At 36.9% G+C, this 24,171-nt stretch overlaps 1 protein-coding gene across 1 annotated transcript in view; it reads left to right on the top strand.

Annotated features, from left to right (window-relative positions):
• LOC122402613 overlaps positions 1-24,171 on the top strand; it is a 105,077-nt gene that overhangs the window by 78,761 nt on the left and 2,145 nt on the right. Inside the window, exons 2-3 of the mRNA XM_043405533.1 lie at positions 10,528-10,670; positions 22,352-22,640. Coding sequence (XP_043261468.1) covers positions 10,528-10,670; positions 22,352-22,640 — 432 coding nt within the window. The remainder of the gene's footprint in view (positions 1-10,527; positions 10,671-22,351; positions 22,641-24,171) is intronic.

The raw sequence follows: 24,171 nt of genomic DNA on the forward strand, positions 1-24,171 counted from the left end.
AAATAGAATTTACCTTAATTTTACGTATATAAAGACACGATAGCAATGATATAAAATTAGAAGTAACTTTTTTATCCGACAAGCCAGGCTACAATCTCTGTGTGTGCCATTTTTTCCTGTTAAGATGGCCATGTAATAGGAACATTGCGAAATAAATGTGTTTTTATCAAATATACATCAATTACAACGATATAACAATTTTTAATAATCAAAAAGTTATTTTATTTTTTGAATGAAGTGTCAAGCAAGACTTATGGAAACAAACATAAACCATTAGAAGGAAGTCATAAAATGGTACATCTTCCGATGAACAAACTAATTTTAAAATAAAAATATATTTCGCTTTCTAAATAAAAATAGAATTTACCTTAATTTTACGTATATAAAGACACGATAGCAATGATATAAAATTAGAAGTAACTTTTTTATCCGACAAGCCAGGCTACAGTCTCTGTGTGTGCCATTTTTTCTCCAGCTCAATGTACTTTCCATCGTACAGTCATTTCTAGATGTAAAATGGGACACTCGAAGTGCCTCAGCATTTGTCAATATACAAGCTTCCGCTTGCTATTCCATTTCTGATATCAGAACTAGCTCGTATTTATCTGTTGCTATCACCAATACCGTCGCCATTCGTCCCTGGACCGATATTTACTTTCCATTCGCGTTTTGCGCTTCGTTGAAATATCGCCTCGAATGCATACAACCGCTGCTCTCGCGGGTCTTTCATCTTTTCCTTTAAATATTTTATGACTTAGAAATATAGCGCACGAGGTTATCAAAAAGGAACGGTTTCGTTTCGATGAAACTTTAGTTGCAAATAATTGAGCTTCCTTATTTATGGTGACGTTGATCGCCCGAAGACGCCATTAAATCCAACAGTATTTTCACCAATTTTAGATTAAATTATTACACGTCTCTTTGGAATATCTTTAATTTACACTAATAAATTATTTATGGTGACGTTGATCGCCTGAAGACGCCATTAAATCCAACAGTATTTTCACCAATTTTAGATTAAATTATTACACGTCTCTTTGGAATATCTTTAATTTACACGAATAAAATATATGTATAAGTTTTTGGAAAAATATGTCTTATGCATCTTCCAAATAAACTAAAATGGTTCTCGTTATTAGTGTGCCATTAATTATTATTAATGTGATTTCTAATTCATTTGGTCGAAATTAAACGTCTCTAGATCCTGAAATCTTTTCACAATACAAATATTAATATTTCACAACGTTATAATTAAAATAAAGAAAGATTTTGTCCAGAATTTTATGCCCTCGATTAATGTGTTTGTATAATCGTGATGAATGGAAATAAATTTGATGAAATTTGACATAATCGAAACAATTGAAACGATTAATAATTACTATTAAATTGATTAATGTGATTTCTAATTCATTTGGTCGAAATTAAACGTCTCTAGATCCTGAAATCTTTCCATAATACAAATATTAATATTTCACAACGTTATAATTAAAATAAAGAAAAGAGATGTCCAGGTTTTTATGCCCTCGATTAATGTGTTTGTACAATCGTTATTAGAGGTTATGAAATACTACACGCCGCCACATGGCCGGGAAAAGTAAAACTGTATTTCGATGCATTCTCTTACGCGTCGCAAGACGAACTCACAAAATCAAGGTGGCGCATCCGCTTGCGTTATGGTGGCGCCCTCACCGATCGACTACGTGGTGCCCTCGATAAACGGGGAAACCCCTCGCCATCACCGGCTACAGGCGCGCCAACAATGCCGACATTGGCCGCATTTCCAACAATCGTGATAAATTGTTGGGGTTTTGAATAATTCCACTTGCACACATAACTCAATATATTTAGTTATCACACATAATACAGAAATAAGCATAAAAATACAAACTCAAATAAGCATACGCCTAAGCACGACTACATGGCGCGTACTAAGATGGCGCTGCGGTGGGACGAGCAAACCCCCTTCATAAATGGAAATAAATTTGTTGAAATTTGACATGATCGAAACAATTGAAACGATTAATAATTACTATTAAATTGATTATTGTGATTTCTAATTCATTTGGTCGAAATTAAACGTCTCTAGATCCTGAAATCTTTCCATAATACAAATATTAATATTTCACAACGTTATGATTAAAATAAAGAAAAGAGATGTCCAGCATTTTATGCCCTCCATTAATTTGCATAATCGTGATAAATGGAAATCTGACGTAATCGAAACAACTGAAACGATTAATAATTACAATTAAATTTCGGATAAAAAACATAATAACGAAGAAATGAGACGGCACGTAAACGTTTAAATATGTTTGTGGAAGTATATTTCTGTCGAGATAATTGTTATTTCCAATTAAAATAGTATGAAATCGATGTACCGGAACGCACTGTAATGAACTCGCCTCTGTTAATTTTTAATTCTTGTTAAATACTCGTATTTCACGCGCTGCTCGGTGTCATCGTTATAAACTTTTATTCGAATGAATTTCCCGTCAGACGAACCGAAACTAACGTTGAATAAAAAAAAAAAAAAAAAGTTATCGGAAAAGTTCGCTGGCTGGGGACAATTCCCCCCCCTCCCCTGTCCGATTTTCCACGTAGATGCGTGGAGGGAAATGTCATAGTGACGATCAAATTAAACACGCACACACGTTCACGCGTGTACGGGGAAGCACAGGTGCGAACACTTTGAGGTATGAAGCCACGAAAGCGACGAAAGACAGCCGCTGACAATATTGCGACCAACTCTCAGCCAAAGTCCAATCTCGTGATGCTTTGTACCACGATTACTTCGAACGCCTTTAACCTTTCACCCGCCGCGAATGGCCAATCAATGTTTACAAGTTGCTTCGTAAATTGGAAAATTTGAAATCAAATGTCAAACTGTAACGCGTTTCATATTTATAGCCAGAGTCGAGCTAAATATTTTGGAATAAATACAAATTAATTTTTTGTTTGTTTGGAAGATACCTACAAATTAAAATTCAGTGTCGTAAACTAAACTGAGTACGAAAGTTTTCGATTTGATTCAATCGTCTGCAAAAAAAAATTAAACTGAAATTAAAAAATTTCGAATCGATCTGGAAAAAATTATTTTCGATTGCGGGGATCGATTACAATAATTTTGGGTCATTAGACATACCTCCGAAATCCTACGCAGTTTCGAGAAAAAAATTCTATTAGGTGGAGAAATTTTTCGGTGAAATTAAAAAATTTCGAATCGTTCTAAAAAAATTATTTTTAATCACGAGGTTCAATTGCAATCATTTTTGGTGAATACGCATATCGCCGAAATTCTAAGCAATTTCGAGAAAAAAATTCTAGCAGGTGTAAAATTTTTCGATAAAATTAAAAAATTTCAAATCGATCTGGAAAAATTATTTTCGATTGCGGGGATCGATTACAATAATTTTGGGTCATTAGACATACCCTCGAAATCCTACGCAGTTTCGAGAAAAAAATTCAAATAGGTGGAGAAATTTTTCGGTGAAATTAAAAAATTTCGAATCGTTCTAAAAAAATTATTTTTAATCACGAGGTTCAATTGCAATCATTTTTGGTGAATACACATACCCCCGAAATCCTAACCATTTTCGAGAAAAAAATTCTAATAGGTGGACAAATTTCTCGATAAAATTAAAAAATTTCAAATCGATCTGGAAAAATTATTTTCGATTGCGGGGATCGATTACAATAATTTTGGGTCATTAGACATACCCTCGAAATCCTACGCAGTTTCGAGAAAAAAATTCTAGTAGGAGGACAAATTTTTGGATAAAATTAAAAAATTTCAAATCGATCTGGAAATATTATTTTTGATCGCGAGGTTCAATTGCAATCATTTTTGGTGTATACGCATACCCCCGAAATCGTACACACTTTCGACAAAAAAAATTCATTATCGAAAATATAATGTGTGATATCATTTGATACACGAATATGAAAAAAACGAGTTCATGTCACTTCTGAGTGACACAAAAATGTTAATGGGGTTCTAAAGCCCTAAAAAAATGGGCTAAAAAAATACATTTAAGGTCTACTTCGTTGTGTCTTATCTATAATATTATATTCAACGAAAAATTCTGCAAAGCTTATGATCTAGAAAATTTTCTTTATTTTATCCAAGTGAAAAGAAACAAAGTGAACGAGCAAATAATTAAAGATTAAAAAAATTGGTAAACGTTTTTTCCAAAAAGTGTAATTTCTATGGAATATTTCGAATGTTTTAGTCGTACAGAAATAGAGAATGTGGAAAAAAGAAGAATACTTGAATACCACAACGTATTCTCCTTTGTTGCAATAACATAATCCCGCGTCATGGAAGCTTTCAAAGGGCTCGAACATTTACGAAACCGCAGGAAAGAGAGATTAATGCTATCACTAGAGCCGTTCGCTAACTTACCACTCACCACTTACGTAATACTTAATCGGATGCATTTACGAGACGCATCTTAGCGCCAAGGGTTTATTACTCACTCTACTTTCTCGATAAAAACTTTGTTTCAAAGTGAATCACTGTGGAAATTAGCGTACTTGTCGAAGCTTTAATGAAAACAATCTTTAGTTTAAAATAAATGATAAAAGTTTTTCCGTGTTGTATAAAATAAGAACTTATCTAATATTTTAGCTGTCATTGTTTTGTTAATTTGAAATGCAAAATATCTGGTGTTATATTCGTGTGATTTTAAACACTTATATTCTTTGTTCAAAATTCCGTGAATATAACTTTTTTATTTCCCTGTTTGGAAAATTTATGATGCCATTTATAGTGATTCTCAGTATCATATAAGATAAATTGACTTTCAATTGGTGAGTAATAATATATTGATGTAGAATATAAATTTTTAGTGACATTTTTTCAACAAATTTTCTTTGATTATAACAGAAAGTTCTAATCGATATTTTTCTGGTTTCAATAAGATTGTCCAAAGAGATCTACATCTACGAATATTTATACTGGAAATTATTGTATTCCAATATATTACTATGCTCTAGAAACCAATTCTGTAAAATATTACTGTAAAAATGGCTTCAGAAAGAACAAGAAGATGATTTTACGTGATGAAACAAATCGAAAATACATATAAAATAAGAGTTTTTTGTACAATTCTTCGTTTTCGAATGAATACGATTTGTCTGACGCGTCTGACTATTATTCGATATTTCTACTTACGTTCCCAAGATGGATACTCAATAGTTTTGTCTCGAAAACAAGGCCTCAAAAATGAAATATTTTTGAAAAGGTTTCACACGAAAAACACGAAACATTAACGTTCTGTTCTGATTTCTTGCACTGGTCGAAATCGCTATTTTTGTTAATGTTGGAAGGTCTATTCAAAGTGCGCACGCGCTAGTAGAACTTTCTGGCACGTTCCATCCGTTGGGGCCCTCGTGGCCTGCGCGCGCTGCTTGGTCTCTCTCGTCCCGTCCGCGTAACCGCATGTTAAGTTCTCACTCGATATTATAAATGTAGTCCACAAATATTCAATAGTAAACGTATACATAGTTTTATAACCAGTTCGATTGTGGTCATTGCGTTTTCCCCACACCCCAAATCAACAGTTAACTATATTATTAAACTAGCATGCCCCGTCTCGGCTTCGCCCGACCTTATGCAAAAGCAATTTATGACCAGTTTTTTTTTTTGGTCCTTTTCTCCTGTGTGACTGCAGTACCTTGGGCTGTGCCCTATAACCTGCACTTAAAAATGTATGGTTAATGTCTGTGTGTAGTTTTGGTGGGGTGGTTTTATTGAGTTAATTTCATGTGTTAGGATCGAGGGAAAAGTTTCAAAAACCTCGATGCATTAGTATGTCGTGCGACAGTGGAGATTGGGTGTTAGATATTTGGGATGAGTTTGGGTGTTTTCATGCGGATCTTTAGTGGGAATTCTGCGCGATTGTAGTTACCCAGGGAGGATACTAGGGGGTTTGGGTGCTGAATGTTATTTTCCTGGGCTTTAGTGGCTAATGTCATGATGTATTCGTGCAGGAGTTCTGTTTTTGCTTCTCTGTGGAGTAGTGCTGTGGAATAGGATCGGGGTTCGTTGAGTATGATCCTGAGGTATTTATTTTGGATTTTTTGTAATGTAGCTATGTGTGTCCTTGCGGCGGTGCACCATACTGGTGCGCCGTAAGTTAGGATGGGGCGGATGCAGGTTTTGTAAAGTCGGATTTTTAGTGGGATAGGAAGCGGGCTGTTTCGTGCTAGGAACGGGTAGAGAATACGGAGGATCCCTAAGCTTTTGCAGGCTCTGTCCTTGGAGTTGTGTTGCCATTTTAACTTGTTGTCAAACCATATTCCTAGGTATTTTACTTTGGAGGACCAGTTGATAGGGTGGTTGCTTACTATTAGTTTGTCAGGGTTCTTTAGCCTTTTTGGGGTGAAAAAAATTGCTTCTGTTTTGGTTGGATTTAGCGCTAGCTTCCATGTGGTGGTGAATCGGAGGATGTTGTCGAGGTGGTTTTGTGTGTGCTTGGTTGCCAGTTTGATTTGCCACGAGGAGGAGTAGATGGCTGTGTCGTCTGCGTACAGGGCTAGTTTTGTGTTGGTGCTTTTGGGAATGTCGTTGATGTAGATGTTGAATAGGATGGGTCCCAGGACTGATCCCTGGGGTACCCCGGTGTGCAGGAGTCTGGGTGAGGAGATGGAACCATTGTAGGAGACTGTGGTGAGCCTGTCCGTGAGGTAATTTTGGATTATTTTGATTAGGTGGATATGGAGGTTGATGTGGTGCAGTTTGAGGAGGAGGCCATTGTGCCAGACGGTGTCGAAGGCCTTCTGGAGGTCTAGTAGAACTAGGACCACCGTCCGGTTCTTGTTCACCTCCAGCGCAATGTCCTCCTGTAGCCTTAGGGCTTGCTGGACGGTGGAGTGTTTGGCTCTGAAACCAAATTGTTCTTGAATTAGGATGTTGTTGGAGGAGAGGTGTGCATTGACTTGGATGAGAATTATTTTTTCTAGGATTTTTCCGAGTAGGCTCAGCAGGCTAATTGGCCTGTAGTTGTATGGGTTTAGTGCGGATTTCTTGGGTTTGGGAAAAGGTATTATGCGAGCTGTTTTCCAGGCAGTGGGGAAATAGGCTAGGTGGTATGACTGCCTGAAGATGTAGTAGAGTTGGAGGGTCATTCTGGGAGGAAGGTGTTTTAGTTGGATGGCTGTTATTTTGTCAGGGCCAGGGGATTTTTTGTTTTTTAAGTTCTTAATCAGTCTGTGGATTAGTTGGGGGGTGATGGCTGTGGTGTTTGATGGGGTGTTGTTTAGCTTGTGGATGAACTGCTCAGTTTCCTGATCGATGGAAGAATTGTTGAGTATGCTGGGTGGGAGGTGGAAAGCTCTGGCAAGTGATTCCGTTTTGTCTGCGTTGGTGTAAGCTATGGTGTTGCCGTCGTTGAGTGGTGGAATTGTGTTTTTGGTTTGTTTTAGGGATTTGTATGTCGTCCAGAGTCTGTTGGGATTGTTAGCTATTTGGGAGATTTTGTGCTGCCATGCTGTGTTCTTTAGTTCTCGGATCTTGGATTGGATTTGGCTGGTGAGAGTGTTTCGGAGATGTCTGTGTAGTGGGTTGGCTGTGTTTTGGAATTTGCGTCTGTATCTGTTGCGTAGTTTTATGAGGTTCAGTAGCTCGGTGTCTGGTTTTATAGTTTTGTGGTAGGCATGCGTGGTGGTGGTTGCTCTGTTGAAGTTTTTTCTTATTGAGGTTTGAATTTTGGTTATTTCTCTGTCTATTTCCGGGGTAGAGTTTAGGTGCGGGTTTATGGGGTAGTTGTTCCCCTGGGAGCGGAATAGGTGCCAGTCAGTGGTGGAGAGGGTGCAGTTTGTGAATTGGGTGTGATTGTTGGTGTGCTGGAGGATTATTGGGAGGTGGTTGGAGGGGAGGTCGTGTATTGTGTGGCATTCGGAGTAGTGGGTGGAGTTGGTTAAGAAGATGTCTATATTGGATGGTCTAGCGTGAGGCTGTTTGTGGGAGTAGGTATCACTGTTGAGGATGTGGTAGGAGTTTTTGGTCATGTGGGTGTACAGTGCTTTGCCGTTACTGTTGGTGGTGATGTTGTTCCAGCAGGGGTGCTTGGCATTGAAGTCACCCCCGATGATGAACTTTTGGTTGTGGGAGGTTAGGGTGTCCAGGTCATGCTGGGAAAAACGTTTGTTTGGGGGGAGGTAGGCTGCTCCGAGAATGATTTTGGGGTTAGTGGTGAGTTTGATGAAGATGCCCTCTACTCTGTCTAGGAAGGGTTGGGGGAGAGTGTCGTACTTGAGGTTCTGGTGGATGATGATTGCTACTCCTCCATGTGGCGTGTGTCGGTCTTTCCTAATTACATTGTATCTGGGGAAGCGGATGTCATCGGTGGGTTTGAGCCAGGTTTCAGTGATTAGGGCTAATTGAATTTGTTGTTGTTCGAGGAATATTTGGAGCTCAGAGGTTTTGTTGATGATGCTGGTTGCATTCCAGAGAAGTATCTTGGGGGGTAAGTTAGCCATTTATGAGTTCGGCGGCTTCAAGGAACGCTTGAAGTTTCTGAACTTTAGAGTTACATGTGCTGAGTTTTGTGTACAGAAAGTCGAGGGCTGCGGCCATGCTATTTACGTCCAGGATTTCATTGATGGCTTGAGCATTAGCGAATAAGCTTGAGAGGTCCGGTTGTGAAGTCTGTCTGTTTTGGGCGGTGATACTGGCGTATGTTTTTCTGGGGGTTACTGTGGGAAGGCTTTGCTGGGGGGGGGTGTGAGTGTTATTGGTGGGGGCACGCTGCAGGGAGTGGGGTTGGTTGTTGGTGACGTTTTGTTCGCTTGTGGTGGGGGGTTTTGTGCAGTGGAACGTTTCTTGAGGAATGCTAAGAGGGAAGGGCACTGGCTATAGTTGGCCGGGTGGGAGCCTCCACAGTTGCAACATGTGGCTGGGGTTGTGGGGGGTTTGGTGCACTCTTTGGTGCTGTGTTTGCCCGCACACTTTAGGCAATTGTGTGCTTTGGTGCAGTTGGAGGAGGAGTGTCCGAATGCCTGGCATCGGTAGCACTGGATGTACGGGCGGGAGCTATTATATTTCTCCCAGTATGCTCGGGTGTAAGCTACATTCCTAACGTGGTTAATTTGCTGCAGGGTGGTGCCTTTAGCAAAAACTACTTTGTATGTCGCGAGATAGCTGGGTATTTTCCGTTTGAGTTCAGAGCAGGAAAGGGCGTTTAGGCCCTTCGCCTGTAATTCCGCTAGAATTTCGTCCGTCGGGAGTTTGGGGAGTCCTTTGAGAACTACGGCAATTGTTTTTCCCGCTGTCAGGGAGTATGTGTGATATTGAATATTGCTAACGGTTAGGAGGTTTTTGGTAGCTAGGAAGTCGGGTGTAGAGGCCAGGGTGACTTTGGCTTGATTAGAAAGGTATTTCACCTCAAACTTGCTATCGATGGTGGATTTTATCAGGTTGCAGAGACCGTTGTGGTCTTTGATATGCGTGTGTATGAATATAGGTGGCGGCTTACCTTGGGCTGCAGTTGTAGTTGGGTCGTTAGGTGGCGTTACCTGCTCCTTGGGGGTAGGTTGTGAGTTGGCGTCGTTGCTGATGTCAAAGATGTCCGCCAGGGCGGCGAATCTGTTACTGATGGGCGTTGGCTGGGTGGCAGGGCGCGTCGGTGCTCCGGAATCGTCGGCGGATGCTTCCTTCGATGTCATTTTTGTTCGGGGTAGGATGAATCCGTCCGCGGAGATATTGGAGTATGTAGATGTTGTTGGTTTGGACGTGTCCATGTTCGTGCTTGTGGTGGCGGCGGTGGAGATTGGCGTTGCTCTACTTGAGTCGGAGAGCGAGGTTGCTCTCCTCCTAACTGTTATTGGCGCGTATGGTTCACCTTCCCATCGCGCTGCCTGACGATGGAGGTGTTTAGTTTTGTTTGGCCCTGTGGCCAGCTTGATTCTGGAGGGCACCTCCTGGTGTTGCCTTTTGGGCCTCGGTCCAAAATGGTTCGGCACTTCACTGGCTGGCGCTTCCACTGGTATTATTACGGTGTCGTTCGCTTTTCGTTATTCGCTGCTCTGCTCGGTCGCTTTCGCTACGGGGTGGTCCGTTCCTCACGGAGTCCCAAAGTCGAGTCCACTGACCACTCACTCTGACACTCCCAATTTATGACCAGACGATCGTCCTGACATATATATCCGCGATAATTCAATTCTCTCGCGAGAAAGCGCTCGAGAAGCTTCGCCACCTGGCGGTAACATCGTAGTACTGCTATGAGCGAGGTATCGCGCGGGCCGAATATGCGCATGCGCGCGCAAGTAGACTGTCGTATACAGGGGTCACGTGGTCTGCCAAACAGTCGTACACATGAAATCTTTGCATATAAATTACATGTTAATAACGCGCTTCTGAGACATGCTACATAGCCTATGTCCGTCCTAGAGTATGCAGGAATAACGTGTAAAAATTTGAGGAAGATCGGTTCAATAGGTCTTGAGTTTTGCGCGAACATAAAAATCGGCTCTTTCTTTATATAATAGTATAGATTTACGTTCTCTAATGTCGGTTGTTTTTTTTAGTTCCAGCAAGAACAACCGGCCAGGTTCTCCTCGGTGAGGTGGACATCGCGGTTCAGGAAGACAATTTCAACGAATTTACAACCGAGGAACTGTTTATAAAAAAATGCGTCGTCGAGGGAAACACGTACTCCCACAGCCAGACGGTGCGTAAACAAACATTGCATTTATTCTCCATATTTTCAGATCCAATAATTCGTACGATTGTGAAGGTCGAAAATTTTTTAAAAAATAGGATAACTTTGACTTTCATAACCCATCAGTTTTAAATGAACTTTTTATTTTAACATGAATTAATTGATAAATTGCGTTATTTCAATAATTATTATTAAAACTGCGGATGTTTATGCATTTATGAGAAATTTTAATTTTCGAAAAACTACAGAGTGCACTTAATATACAAAAATATAAGGAATACCCAAAGCAAGATACGAATTAATATATTTAAGGATTGAAACAACCCTCTACAAAGCTCTCATTCCGTTAATTCTATTAATCAAAATATGAATTTGCATAAAAATCCGCAGTCTAATCATTAAAATATTAAAATAACTAAATCCATATGTGTATATGTATAGTGTTCCTTTGTATAAATAATCACTGTTCTACAAATTAAATTTTGTTTTCTGTTTTTCAATATTCACTAGGTAATTCTTATAGAGCTTCGTACCCTAAACACGAATGTGAAAATGGAATTGCTGTAGCACGCGAAAATTAAAAACATCAGACAGTTCCACTTAATCTTAAAAGATAGAGGAGAGATTTCTGAATATGCTAACATCGATAGTTATAATATTTTGTGCTTTTGAACGGTTGTAAATGATCGCCGAAGTTTGAAAAAGTGTCGAAGTACGTACTTTATACACAATACTTTTGCATATTTACGAAAAGTTCTTTACCTGACACGAAATTTATACACAGGATCTGATTCTGCAGACATTTCTGAGGAAGAAACTATTCAACAGAAGTGTAGAAGCCGTTCTCAATTGTCACAGGTCGAGACAATGTGTATTGTCAACACGTGCACGGCGTTTTACCGCCACGCGGCCATCGCTTGCCTACTGTCCTCCGCTCACTTGAAGCCCCGCGGAAGGAATGCGGGAGAAGTAGAAGGGGCACACGTATTCCCACGCACACATTGGCCTCTAGCTCGCTATTCGTCGCGGCAGTTACACACACATGTGGACTGTCTGAGAGCAAGTGAGCAAGACAGATAAATGGGCGGTCCGACTCCCCTTGCCCCTGTGCCGTCCCGCGGGACTTCAAGTGAGCGGAGGACAGTACCTCGGCTCGGCAGTGCCGTAGCTACGCATAATGGATGCGACACCGATAATATCTTGGGCTCCCAATTCCTCTATATGTTTATCATTTTTGATTTTTTAATCTGTTTGTGAATTTGTACAAAACATTTCTCGATCATTTCCATTTCTAAACAATTTCGATGTTCATTGTATGTATATGAATGGTTTTTTAAATATAAAGCCGTAAAAAAATAAACAACATTTTATTGTTGGATTGCCTCACAGAATAGGAATGATATTCCTAAGAGCGAAGTGTGAATAGCAAGGATTTACTCCAGATCTTTCTAAGGAAAGCGTACATGTTCGAGCGATTTCATTGATAAGTTTGCATGGATTTTGAAAATATTATTCAGTGATTAGTATCCTATAGTATACAAATATATTAAGCAATAAAAGTTACAAAAAAAATCAAACATACTATACAGGGTGTTCGGCCACCTCTGGGAAAAATTTTAATGGGAGATTCTAGAGGCCAAAATAAAACGAAAATCAAGAACACCAATTTGTTGATGGAGGCTTAGTTAAAAAGTTATTAACGTTTAAAGTTCCGCCTGTACCGAATTTTTTTCTCAAAAATGGACAGGATTTCGGGGGTATGTCTATTCACCAAAAATGATTGTAATTGACCCCCGCAATCGAAAATAATTTTTCCAGAATGATTTGAAACCTTTCATTTTCCCTGAAAAATTAAGGCACTGTTGATTTTTCTTAAAAATTCGTTTTTCATTTTTAGTCATTTTGTTTGACGCCCTACAGAAAAGTTGTCTAATATTTTTTTGTAGGTACCCATGGAGCTCTACTTCAGAAAAAAGTTTCATCGAAATATATTCACTATTGTAGGAGTTATGGCTGTTTGAAAATTACACCATTTTTATGGGGTTTTTCTCATTTTGCGGAGCCAAGAAATAACTTTTCGAATATTTTTGGAATTGCCACGTATTCCTTAGCAAAATACGCGTAGTTTGCTTTTTTAAACATTAAAATCGTCCAATCCGTTTAGGAGTTATGACATTTTAAACATTCGCATGGGGGTAGCATTTCTGGCCAGAAACTATATTTTCTGTAATGAATATTTTTCTCGAAAGTGCGTAGGAATTCGAGGGTATACGTATTGACCAAAAATGATTGTAATTGACCCCTGCAACCAAAAATAATTTTTTCGGAACGATTTAAAATTTTTTAATTTTCTCGAAAAATTTCACGCATTCTCAAATTTTTTTCTCGAAAGTGGATAGGATTTTGAGGGTATGTCTAATGATAAAAAATGATAGTAATTGACTCCTGCAACTAAAAATAATTTTTCCACGACGATTTGAAATTTTTTAATTTTGTCAAAAAATTTCTCAACTTCTCGAATTTTTTTCTAGAAAGTGGGTAGGATTTCGAGGGTATGTCTATTCACCAAAAATGATTATAATCGACCCTGCAACCTAAAATAATTTTTCCAGAACGATTTGAAATTGTTGAATTTAATTGTTAATAACTTTTTAACGAAGCCTTCCTCAACAAATTAATATTCTTAATTTTCGTCTTATTTTGGCCTCTAGAATCCCCCACTAAAATTTTTCCCAAGGGTTGCCGAACACCCTGTATACAGAGGGCATACCCTATTGCACCATTATACCAGTTTCGGTTGTAGGTAGCTACGGCACTGCCGCGCCGAAATAGGCAAGCGATGGCCGCGTGGCGGTAAAACGTCGTGCACGCATTGCCAATACACATTTTTTCGACCTGTGGCAATTGAGAACGGCTTCTACACTTCTGTTGAATAGTTTCTTCCTCAGAAATGTCTGCAGAATCAGATCCTGCGTATAAATTTCGTGTCAGGTAAAGAACTTTTCGTAAATATGCAAAAGTATTGTGTGTAAAGTACGTACTTCGACACTTTTTCAAACTTTGGCGATCATTTACAACCGTTCAAAATCACAAAATATTATAACTATCGATGTTAGCATATTCAAGAATCTCTCCTCTATCTTTTAAGATCAAGTGGAACTGTCTGATGTTTTTAATTTTCGCGTAATACCTCGTTTTTGCCAAAAATTGGACGTTTTCACAAAAACTCGTGTTTTTCAAAAACTGAGGGTGATACAGCAATTCCATTATCACATTCGTGTTTAGGAAACAGAGCTCTACAAGTATCACCTAGTGGGTACGGAAAAACAAAATTTGTGTTGAACAGTGAATTAAACGAAAGAATTCTTATAAAGAGAACACATAAAATATTAGCTTTTTCGAATGTACATAATAAAACTCGATCAAAAGAATTGAAAAACTTTATCTGGAATTGCGGAAGCAAGGTGAATTATATGGCATGCTTTTATGAATAAATCCCCAGTGACTCTAACGTGTAGGCACGTGGATGCAATTCTTTGATAAATAATCCGTCTTTTGTGCATAGGGGAAATGGCATTGGAACTTTGTCCTTCGTATACATATTTAGGTCATTGAGACAAGAACATGATACATTTTATCAGGAAATGAATGTGATAGGGTATCAAATCGTTGGATACGAACACTTGTACTCGTGCATGTACCTACATGAGAACTACATATATTGGATCAGAGACAGAATGCAACCTTGAGAGAAAACTAGTTATATTCGTCACACTTATCTTTTAAAACAAAGCTACGATTAGGTTTCCTCGTTTTTTCTAATTTTCATAATAAGATTAAGTAAGACCAGTGCCCGATGAATATTCCATCTGATTCATATTTCTTTCCACCATGAATCTCATCGAAATGAAAATGACTATTTTTTTATTGAGATCAAATACGTGCAAATTTTGTTTAGAAATTCTTTTACCTAAGAAAAATCGTGTGTGGTATCAGCATGATGGGATGTTCAGCTCACAATGCACTTAAAGCACGTAAAATGTTAAATGAAAAGTTCCTTCGACGCTGGATTCGTTGCAAGTTCTCGATAGTTCACCCGTTCGCCTAATGCAGCGTCGGTAAACTTTTGTGAGCGAGTGTCTGCAAATGCAGTTGTTTATAACAGAGTTGGACGAATTTCATTCGAGAATAACGAATAGAAATTTTATATTTTAAAATTAAATGAATAAATTCGTTCGTAAATTAGAATTAATCGACAGGTCTCTTTAAATTGACATTTCGTGGAACAAAAGCTAATTCACGAATTTTTATTCGTTATTCGCGAATAAACTTTTTGCGATTTTAGTTTACAACGATATTCCTACAACGCTGAAAAATATAAAAAAATGTCAAATAATTGTATGTGCTGATCTTTTATTTGTCGACTAACAAAAATTCAACATATGAACACTATTTGGAACATTTGTTAAACTAAAAGTCTTCCACTGAGCGTTCTATTATGATTGTTTGACTACATTCATTTAATTTCATGAATTTCTGGATTTTCTGTACTCTGTATGTACTTTTATCAAGGTGTTGTTTTAGTTGAATTTAAATACAATGATTTATAATAGCTTGACCTTTACGCGACCTTGAATATAGAACATCTAGAGTATCTGTTACGTCCTGGAACGTTCGAAGACCGATGGATAGATGCCGCGACCTTCCAGCGTAAGATTCCTCAAATTTCACGCAACTAATCGATCGACGTAACGTAAATGTACAGGGTGTACCTACTAATATCTATAATACAACTGACTGGGCGTGATGCTACACGAAATGAAAACAAAAACAAATAAAAAATAAAGAATAAAATTGTGTCGTTTGAAGTTTCGTTTCAAAGACAATTGAAACTGAAAATTTGCCACCATTTTATAGAATCACGTGTCTAAAAAAGGTTGACGGCTGAAATTTTGTAAAATGATTTTTCCAATCGTAACGTTTGTTCATTCGAATCGATTACTTTTTCTGTTTTAATATTTTCTCAAAATGACATTTAAGAGATATTTAAGATGTACGAGTCGAATGAGACACCCTGTATATGCACATACCTAAGTCGTACCGCTTGCTTATTATTTATATTAAAACACGGTTTCGCGAGTACATGGATGGAAGCTCTCAGTAATTATTCGAAGGATAGCGTAATGTAGCTTTACTTCAGACAGAATAATTATTTTGTAAATTAATAACATTATTCCAGAGACGTGAATGTGATCTCTAGTACTTCCGGTACTTGATTAAAATTCATTCGAAAATATATAATTTACAATACATTATGTGTGTAATAAAATATGTCAAAATATGTAGGTGACATATGTCGAATATGTTTCAATGATACGCCAAAATATTCGGGAATATGCAAAATGTATTCAAAGTATGTTCAAATAATTTATTACCTAAATATAATAATAATCAATTATAATTTAAATTACAATATGTTACGAGTATTTTTTCAATATTGTCATACAATTAGTTGATGGTATTTATCGATTAAAGTCAAATTATAAGCTGACAACTAATATTCAACATTATAAAATGTGATTGGAACATATTTGAATTTGCTGAAGTAGCATGCTTTAATTGTTTTTTAGGTTTTAGGTTCTTTGACAATCTGACCACATAAAATTCGTTTCCATAGAACCTATCTGCCAAGAATACTTCTGAATTACTGATTAATATACTATTTCTAGCATTTATGAACTGTTATCGTTAATGATTCACTATAAGTAAACACGAGATGTATATATATAGACCTAACCCAGACCTAACCCAAACCTAACCAAGACCTAAACCAGACCTAACCCAGACCTAACCAAGACCTAACCAAGACCTAAACTAGACCTAACCCAGATTTAACCAAGACCTAAACCAGACCTAACCCAGACCTAAACTAGACCTAACCCAAACCTAACCAAGACCTAAACCAGACCTAACCCAGTCCTAACCCAGACCTTACCCAAGACCTAACCCAGACCTAACCAAGACCTAACCCAGACCTAACCCAGATTTAACCAAGACCTAACCCAGACCTAACCCAAACCTAACCTAACCTGTGTGGACAGTAATTTGGTAAAGCTTAGAAAAGAAACTCTTTATTTGAAAGACTAAAAATAACTACAAATATTTTATACTATTTAACAAACACCAAGTATTAATGTGAAATATTAATTAATACTGTATACAATTTTGTTAATTATAAACAAAATTAATGATCTTTCCTTGAAGACTTTACAAATACTAGGTATTTTAAGTCTTGCAAGCACTGTGGATTAATTTTATTTTCTCCCATTTAATAACTGTAGAGTGATGGTTCTTAAAATGAACCCCAGACGTGATTCCTAAGTTGAACATTTCTATCCCTCTCAATTTAGAGCCAGTGAAGCATATAAAAAAAAAAAATATCTGTTATCGCCTCCACTGTACGAAAGATGAACGCGTCAACCCTGGAACAACGTTCATTTTAAGAATCATTCCAGACCTAACCCAGACCTAACCCAAACCTAACCAAGACCTAAACCAGACCTAACCCAGTCCTAACCAAGACCTTACCAAGACCTAACCCAGACCTAACCAAGACCTAACCCAGACCTAACCCAGATCTAACCCAGACCTAACCCAAACCTAACCCAAACCTAACCTAACCTGTGTGGACAGTAATTTGGTAAAGCTTAGAAAAGAAACTCTTTATTTGAAAGACTAAAAATAACTACAAATATTTTATACTATTTAACAAACACCAAGTATTAATGTGAAATATTAATTAATACTGTATACAATTTTGTTAATTATAAACAAAATTAATGATCTTTCCTTGAAGACTTTACAAATACTAGGTATTTTAAGTCTTGCAAGCACTGTGGATTAATTTTATTTTCTCCCATTTAATAACTGTAGAGTGATGGTTCTTAAAATGAACCCCAGACGTGATTCGTAAGTTGAACATTTCTATCCCTCTCAATTTAGAGCCAGTGAAGCATATAAAAAAAAAAAAATATCTGTTATCGCCTCCACTGTACGAAAGATGAACGCTCCAACCCCAAAACAACGTTCATTTTAAGAATCATTCCTTTAAAAATGGAAACTAAGTCATTATTACAATCATTGCTATTTGAGGTGTGTCAAAAACGACGAAAACAAAGGAAAAATATATTTTATTTCTATATTTTATTTATAAATATATATTGAGTACTATTTATACTAATTTATGTATACTATTGAGTATTTATAATTATAAAAATTTATAGAGCACTGACAGAAATTTCGTTCGAATAAATGAAGCTTTACTGTAATTCAGTTATTTACGATTTTACTTACGTCGTGACACGAATAAGAAATGTCCTCGATTAATGGAAATCCGCTCGAAATGGGAGTATTTTCGCGTCGCGCGAGAAATAAAAATATCCACGTTCCGGAAGTAGGGACGCGTGAAAATTCCAACGAGCGTCGCCGTCAGAAACGCGCAAGAGTGACAATTCAGACGCGCGAAATATTCCGTCCGTCATTCATCAGACATCCCCGAACGAGAGCAACATCTCTCGATATGGCGTCGGTGTCCAATTAACGGGGGTGGCGCGTTATCAGGTAACGCCTAACCCAGACCCCACGAGACTAGATCAGAAGTCGACGCATCTCCAATTTTCCGAAATTAATCACACCGAGGGCTTTCTCTTCCCCTCTGCTTCTCCCGATTTTTCTCTTTTTTTTTTGCATTTAAATGAGACTACTTCCTTTATGCGATGTTTCTCGACATCCTATTCATTTTCAGCGCGCAGACATCGCTCGTGCTTCATTTCCCCTCCAGCTTCCCTTTGCTTTTTCTTTTAAGCGTTTCTGTCGCACCGCCATGTCAATATTATTAATTAGTGCTTGCGAGACGACTTCCAATGGTTCTCGAGTGCCACGTGCACGTTTCTTCGTTACGCCGGAGAATACACAGTAATTAACGATATGGTTTTCGTCGTCTGCTGCTTTCAACCCTCTCCCTTTCTTTCGAATTGGATTATACACTGAAAATGTGACATTCTGCAACTAAGATACAGCGATACATTCGCAGTCGTGTGTTTTCTGCTCCTGTCTATATCAAGATTCTTGAAAACATACGCACGTGATAACTAGACTGCGGATGTTTATGCATTTATGGGAAATTTTAATCCTGAAAAAACTACAGAATGCATTTAATATGCAAAAATATAAATACTTAAAGTAAGATACGAATTATTATATTTAGGGGTTTCATTAATTCTATTAATAAAAATGTGAATTAGCATAAAGATCCGCAGTCTAGTGATAACATATAACCCTAACAATGCTGCACCACTTTGTTCAGTTTGGACAGTCAAAACATTAAAACACAACTTCATCAAAAATCAGTGAAAAATAAAGCGAAATAATTTTTGGTCCAAGGTATTATTTTCAAAGAATGCTGTAAATTATGGAGATTATTTTCTGTTGTGTTTGGTTCGTTCTAAACAACTCACTATTATTATCTCAACACATTTATTTCTATTTTAACAATGAACGTAATACGTTTACTAATAACTTGTTATATAACTGTAAATAATATAAAAAATATTAAAAATTAATTTCAAACAAATTTCTTTACACATTAGTTATTCTTTCACAATGCAGTGTAGGTATATACTAAGTTTCAGTCTTTCTAGTGTTAAACAAGTCTACGCCATTAACTCGTGTAACACAACTTCATCAAAAATCAGTGAAAAATAAAGCGAAATAATTTTTGGTCCAAGGTATTATTTTCAAAGAATGCTGTAAATTATGGAGATTATTTTCTGTTGTGTTTGGTTCGTTCTAAACAACTCACTATTATTATCTCAACACATTTATTTCTATTTTAACAATGAACGTAATACGTTTACTAATAACTTGTTATACAGGGTGTTCGGCCACCTCTAGCAAAAATTTTAATGAGCGATAGTAGAGGCCAAAATAAGACGAAAATCAAGAATACTAATTTGTTGATAGAAGCTTCGTTAAAAAGTTATTAACAATTAAATTCAAAAATTTCAAATCGTTCTGGAAAAATTATTTTCGGTTGCGGGGGTCAACTACAATCATTTTTGGTGAGTACACATACCTCCGAAATCCTATCTACTTTCGAGAAAAAAAATCGAGTAGGTGCTGAAATTTTTCGGCGAAAAAAAATTTTTCAAATCGTTCTAAAAAAATTATTTTCGGTTGCGGGGATCAATTACAATCATTTTTTATCATTACACATACCTCCGAAATCGTACGCACTTTCGAGAAAAAAATTCCTTACTGAAAATCCAATTAGGTGCTTAAATTTTTCAACGGAGAAAAAAAATTGCAAATCGTTGTGGAAAAATTATTTTCGATTGCGGGGGTCAATTACAATCAGTTTTTGTCATTAGACATACCCACGAAATCCTGCAAACTTTCGAGAAAAAAAATAGAGAAGGTGTGAAATTATTCGAGAAAATTAAAAAATTGCAAATCGTTGTGGAAAAATTATTTTTGGTTGTAGGGTTCAATTACAGTCATTTTTGGTGAATAGACATACCCCCGAGATCTTGCGCATTTTCGAGAAAAAAATTCAGTAAGGGCGGCACTTTAAACGTTAATAACTTTTTAACGAAGCTTCCATCAACAAATTGGTATTCTTGATTTTTGTCTTATTTTGGCCTCTACTATCGCTCATTAAAATTTTTGCTAGAGGTGGCCGAACACCCTGTATAACTGTGAATAATATAAAAAATATTAAAAATTAATTTTACACTGTAGCAGAGGTTACAGAGTTTAAACAACCAACGACACATACGTTTTAAGGTTACGTTTATTTACATATAACATGGATCATTTTCGTACAGGATACTCTCAACTGCGTTCGGCTATATAGAAAAACAAAAGACTACGCGCACGCCTGCCAAGGAAGGAAAAATGAAATCCCTCCAACACATGCATGTTTGCCAACATTCCCAACATACACAAATTTCTTTACACATTAGTTATTCTTTCACAATGCAGTGTATTTATATACTAAATTTCAGTCTTTCTAGTGTTAAACAAGTCTAGCGCCACTAACTCGTGTTCTTCCTTGGGCTCCAACAGTAGAACACACTGCTAAAGGGTAATTCCATGCGAAGTCGGACACCTTTCGGAGTACCATGTCGGATTTTGTTCTAGTTTGAATATGTTGTAGTCTTTAGTGCTATATAAACGTATCTCGAAGGATTTTAAAAAATTTTTAAAATTGTTGGTTTTACATCTGTTTGAAATATAGAGCACACTTTTTTTCAATAAATAATAGCTGCTAAAGTAAGGAAGTTATAAAAATGAAATTTTAGGTACTTGTAGCAGACCCATGGGAGTATCAAATAAAAATTATTTCAATTAAAAAAAAAATTTTTTTAACTATTTATTTTGCAATTGTTTACAACAAATGTCATTTTTTTTATAGCGGGGAAATATTTAAAAATCTGAAAAAAAAATGGACATATAGTCCTGTTTGTCCCCTTCACGGACCAAGTTTTAAAAATACGGACACTTTAAAATTGGCCTTATAAAAATTAATTGAATGGAACGCTGCGTCGCAATTCGGAATTCTTGCTGGAAAGACGTGAACTGGCTACAACAATCTGTGGAACACGTAATTTTCATTCATTTACTCCAACCAAAGAAGTAACACATTTAACTGCCCGAATTTATTCAGACAGTGAAAAATCAAAAGTTGTAGCTATTATGAAGTAAGTCATTTTATAACAAACAATTTAAACCTGTAGATGATCATTGGTACAATCCAACCATTATTTCTTAACCAGAACCTAATCCTATCACATCCCATCATATCCTATCCCACTAGAACATTGAACATCCTATCCCATTGAATATTGACAACTTAAATGTGTATAATGCTAAGTGTCATTGACAAAGAGTGAGTGTCCAATAACTGTTACACCTTCCAGCAGTCCAACACTCTATGTATAACAATAGCAGGTATAGCCGCTTGGCGGTTGCAGGCACCGCGCGACTTGGCCGTTCGAGCCAGCGTGCCACGACGCGACGCAGCGTTCCATTAAATTAATTTTTATAAGGCCAATTTTAAAGTGTCCGTATTTTTAAAACTTGGTCCGTGAAGGGGACAAACAGGACTATATGTCCATTTTTTTTTCAGATTTTTAAATATTTCCCCGCTATAAAAAAAATGACATTTGTCGTAAACAATTGCAAAATAAATAGTTAAAAAAATTTTTTTTTTAATTGAAATAATTTTTATTTGATACTCCCATGGGTCTGCTACAAGTACCTAAAATTTCATTTTTATAACTTCCTTACTTTAGCAGCTATTATTTATTGAAAAAAAGTGATCTCTATATTTCAAACAGATGTGAAACCAACAATTTTTAAAATTTTTAAAAATCCTTCGAGATACGTTTATATATCACTAAATACTACAACATATTCAAAGTAGAACAAAATCCGACGTGGTACACCGAAAGGTGTCCGACTTCGCATGGAATGACCCTAAAGTGTGTACGGAAAAATGGGGAATACCCTATATCGTATATGTTAAATCGTAGAACTGTAGAAAGAGTTTAAGTTTGCGTGCAACGCGGAGCATCTTCCCGGTATGCAGATTGCTCAGCGTACATATGAATTTTCTCTTCGTGTTCCAGATACCATCCTACGACCCGAACTCTCATTGTCTCTGCGTCGCCGGTGAAGTATATTGTTGGTGGCAGAATTACAATCCGAGCACCGATCCCTCCGCAGGCCCCTCCTACCTCCCATCGACGACGATAGAAAGTAATTACACACCGTCGCTGGAGGAGAGCACGGATCCTGTCGACGGTTTGGAAGCTTCCGGTGATCCAGCGGAGGAACCTTCCGTAGAGCAACAGGGATACGTCGAAATTAACGCGACGTACTCGACTACTTCGCAGCCGGCTACGTGTCTCGTGATGGGTAATAAATCAGTCCGTAGTTTGTTTCCAGTCGATTCTTCCCCGTGTACGCGAACCGTCGCGCCATCGATTTCCTGTTAAACGGACGTCACTGTGTAATTGGTCACCGCGGTGAAATTGTCATAGAAAACGGGAAACAGCGGGAGGAAATTTGTTCCACGACTTTGTTGTCTCCAACTTTATATTGCTATCGTTTACCAACTGTTTTGCCGTTGCTCTCGTATAGATATACAAACGCACAACAAATGGCCAAACTTCTCCAATGTGTTATATTATAACACCACGATACTTTTTTTTTTTTAATTACAGCAAATCATGGATAAATGCGAGATAGACGAGACCAAAGATATGAAAGCATGATTAATTTTCAATCCCCAGAAAGGCACAAGCCAAATTACAGCCACAAATTATATTTTCGGTTGAAAATTTTTTTCTCAGAAATGCGTAGGATTTCAGGAACATGGTCTATTCGCTAAAAATGATTGAAATTGACCTCTGCAACCAAAAATAATTTTTTTAGAACGATTTGAAATTTCTCAATTTCGCCGAAAAATTCGTCCACATTCCTGAATTTTTTTCTCGAAAATGCGTAGGATTTCGGGCGTATGTCTATTCACTAAAAATAATTAAAATTGACCTCTACAAGCAAAAATAATTTTTTTAGAAGGATTTGAAAGTTTTTAATTTCACCGAAAAATTCGTCCATCTTTCTCAATTTTTTTTTCAAAAATGCGTAGGATTTCAGGAACATGGTCTATTCGCTAAAAATGATTGAAATTGACCTCTGCAACCAAAAATAATTTTTTTAGAACTATTTGAAATTTTTCAATTTCACCGAAAAATTCGTCCACATTCTTGAATTTTTTTTTCGAAAATGCGTAGTATTTCGGGCGTATGTCTATTCACTAAAAATAATTAAAATTGACCTCTACAAGCAAAAATAATTTTTTTAGAACGATTTGACATTTTTCAATTTCGCCGAAAAATTCGTCCACATTCTTGAATTTTTATCTCGAAAACGCGTAGCATTTCGGGAGTATGTCTATTCATCAAACATGATTGAAATTGACCTCTGCAAGCAAAAATAATTTTTTTAGAACGATTTGAAAGTTTTTAATTTCGCCGAAAAATTCGTTCACCTTCCTGAATTTTTATCTCGAAAATGCGTAGTATTTCGGGAGTATGTCTATTCACAAAAAATAATTGAAATTGACCTCTGTAATTAAAAATAATTTTTTTAGAAGGGTTTGAAAGTTTTTAATTTCGCCGAAAAATTCGTCCATCTTTCTCAATTTTTTTTTCAAAAATGCGTAGGATTTCAGGAACATGGTCTATTCGCTAAAAATGATTGAAATTGAGCTCTGCAAGCAAAAATAATTTTTTTAGAATGATTTGACATTTTTCAATTTCGCCGAAAAATTCGTCCACTTTCCTGAATTTTTTTCTCGAAAATGCGTAGGAATTCGGGAGTATGTCTATTCACCAAAAATGATTGAAATTGGCCTCTGCAACCAAAAATAATTTTTTTAGAA

The sequence above is a fragment of the Colletes gigas genome, unplaced genomic scaffold (genome assembly GCF_013123115.1).
Source record: "Colletes gigas isolate AHSC1104 unplaced genomic scaffold, ASM1312311v1 Colletes_gigas_Sc00038, whole genome shotgun sequence".
NCBI lineage: Eukaryota > Metazoa > Arthropoda > Insecta > Hymenoptera > Colletidae > Colletes > Colletes gigas.